Raw genomic sequence first — 2,500 nt, forward strand, 5'->3', positions numbered from 1 at the left:
ACTCCGGCTAAGCTCGATTTACGTCATACGCAGGATGAAAGCTTATAAATGAGAGGAAAGAAAAAGAACAAGTAAAGGCAATCGAAAAAGAGAGGGTGAATGAGGGAAGGGCTGAGGGAAGGGCTGAGGGATGAGGAGCGATGGATGGGAAGGGAGAGGGAGAAATAGAGAAAGAGAGAGAGAGAGAGAGAGAGAGAAGTGTTTTCAAACCGAGGCGAACACAAATACGTAGATTAGCGAGTTCTCAACGCCGTCTTCTTGTGACGTTTATTTTTCTCTAGCTGCTTTATTATATTTTCCTTCCTTTTCATCATTTTTCTTTTTATTTTTCTCTCTCCCTTTTCCCCCCTCTTCAATTCTCTCTCTCTCTCCCCCCCTCTCTCTCTTTCCCTCTTTCCCTCCCCCTCCCTTCCGTCTCTCTCTCTCTCTCTCTCTCTCTCTCTCTCTCTCTCTCTCATCCCCTTTTTCGATAGAAGAAAAATTACTTTTCTTTTCTCTTTTCTTTTTTACCCCCTTGTTTTTCTCCTTCTCTCTTTTCTTCCCTTGTTTCTTTCTATTTCTCTCTTTTTTCTTCTTCTTTTCTTCTTCTTTATCTTTTTATTCCTTGTTTTTTCTTTTTTTTTTTGTTTTTTTTTGTTTTTTTTTGTTTCTTTGGACTTGGATTTATACACTTTTAAATTAATTAACGATTAGGATATTATATACGATAATCTATACGTATATCGAATTATTAATAGTTTCTCTCGAACTTACCGAAAATATCGTTTGGATAGGCCAGAACAGCCAATACTACTAACAGCAGGGCCTTTTGCGTCTCTACCATTTTGACACGCGCATGGATTCAACTGTAACAAAATATAAGCAAAGTTAGTTTTCTTGTATAATAATAAAGGGTGGGATAATAACTTTGATCACCTTGAATATATTCGTTTCCTTTTTTTTTTTTTTTTTTTTTTTTAAATACGAAGAAATATTATCACGGACAGGAAATAGCAACAACGTAATTTTTTTTGCTATGTAAATGAAAGACGTGACTGTTAACAATGTAGACAAAATTGTTTCTTCAATATCAAAAAAAAAAAAAAAAAAAAAAAAAAAAAAAAAAAAAAAAAAAAAAAAAGAAATTGTTTATAACAAATTGTTAATCAATTATTGAGAACACAATAAAAAAAAAAACTATAAAAAAAATTCCACAGATTATAATGAAATTTGTTTTCAATCTCTACGACTTTTAATTCCGTAGTTATACTTATGTATTAAAAAAAAAAAAACAATAAAAACAATTGTTTTTCCGATGAACAACAAATTAATTTGTTTATTAACAATTTATTAATTTATCGAAACTTTTACATATAAGTCATAATCATAATTCACTTTTAACGAAAGAAAATGAAATGTGATTCGTAAAAATTTATTTACAATAAATTGTTTATAACAAATTGATCTATTGTTAAACAATATGATTGCAAACGATAGAAAAAATTCTGCCCTTTAAAATGATATTTGATTCAAGTTTGTACGATTTATAGTTCCGGATATATTTCCAAATAAAGGAAATATATTTACGTCGACCCACTGACCTATTTAATTTCATTCAATTAGCCAAACGACACACTGACCTACATAAATTCCAAGAATTTACGCATCACAGCTGGCCGAATTACTACTACTATACTACACTACTACGAACAGCTGTACTATAAGAATTATGAATGAAAATTTTTTCAAGACGATATCTTCGGAACGGAAAATCGTAGAGACTTGATTCAACCATCGTTTTAAATCATAATTTATTCTTTATTTATTTAAATATCGTTACAATAAAATTTGTTAACAAAGATTTTGTTAATAATTTTTTTTTCAATAGAATTTTTTTCTTTTTTCTTTTCGTTCGTAATAAGAACATAAGGAAATCATAAAAATTTTTATTATAATTGTATCAAAATTTTATTTCTTTTTTTTTGTTTTTTTGTTTATTCAAAATAAGGGATAAAATATTCATTAGTATTAATCCTCGAAAGTACGAAATCGAAGGATTCGTAAATCCCAAAGATATTTTCCTTTTGTTAATTTACGAGAAGAAATAAACGTTACCGAAATTTTTTTATTTTAATAATAACGTCATAAATTTTTCTTTGCAATAACAAATAGCGTTTGACTGTTTTTTTTTCTTCTTATCTTTTAAAAAAATACGAGAGATATTCAAGATGATAAAAAATTATCGTTACACCCTATATACAAGAGATTCTATATTTGAGTTTCTCTGATTTCAAGAATAAACTATCGAGTAACTTTTATTTCTGTGAATTGATTCGAATCAAATGAACGACCATTCTGTAACCATTCTTTATGTATGTTCGAATCAAAAATCGAAGAACGAAAGAAGGGTTGGGGGGGTGGGAGAGGGAAAGAAAAAAAAAAAAGAAAGAAAGAAAGAAAGAAAGAAAGAAAGAAGGAAAGTAGGAAAGAAAGAAAATTGATCAATGTATTCGGATTTCAA

General features: G+C 29.1%; 1 protein-coding gene across 16 annotated transcripts in view; it reads right to left on the reverse strand.

Moving 5' to 3' along the window:
- LOC118448005 (lachesin) overlaps positions 1–2,500 on the reverse strand; it is a 71,597-nt gene that overhangs the window by 11,111 nt on the left and 57,986 nt on the right. For all 16 annotated transcript variants that reach the window (XM_085662680.1, XM_085662679.1, XM_085662677.1 and 13 more), the window contains one exon: positions 754–845. In XM_085662680.1, coding sequence (XP_085518806.1) covers positions 754–823 — 70 coding nt within the window. In that variant the 5' untranslated portion in view covers positions 824–845. The remainder of the gene's footprint in view (positions 1–753; positions 846–2,500) is intronic.

This window comes from Vespa mandarinia, chromosome 19, assembly GCF_050613455.1.
Source record: "Vespa mandarinia isolate Hongniang chromosome 19, ASM5061345v1, whole genome shotgun sequence".
Taxonomy (NCBI): Eukaryota; Metazoa; Arthropoda; class Insecta; order Hymenoptera; family Vespidae; genus Vespa; species Vespa mandarinia.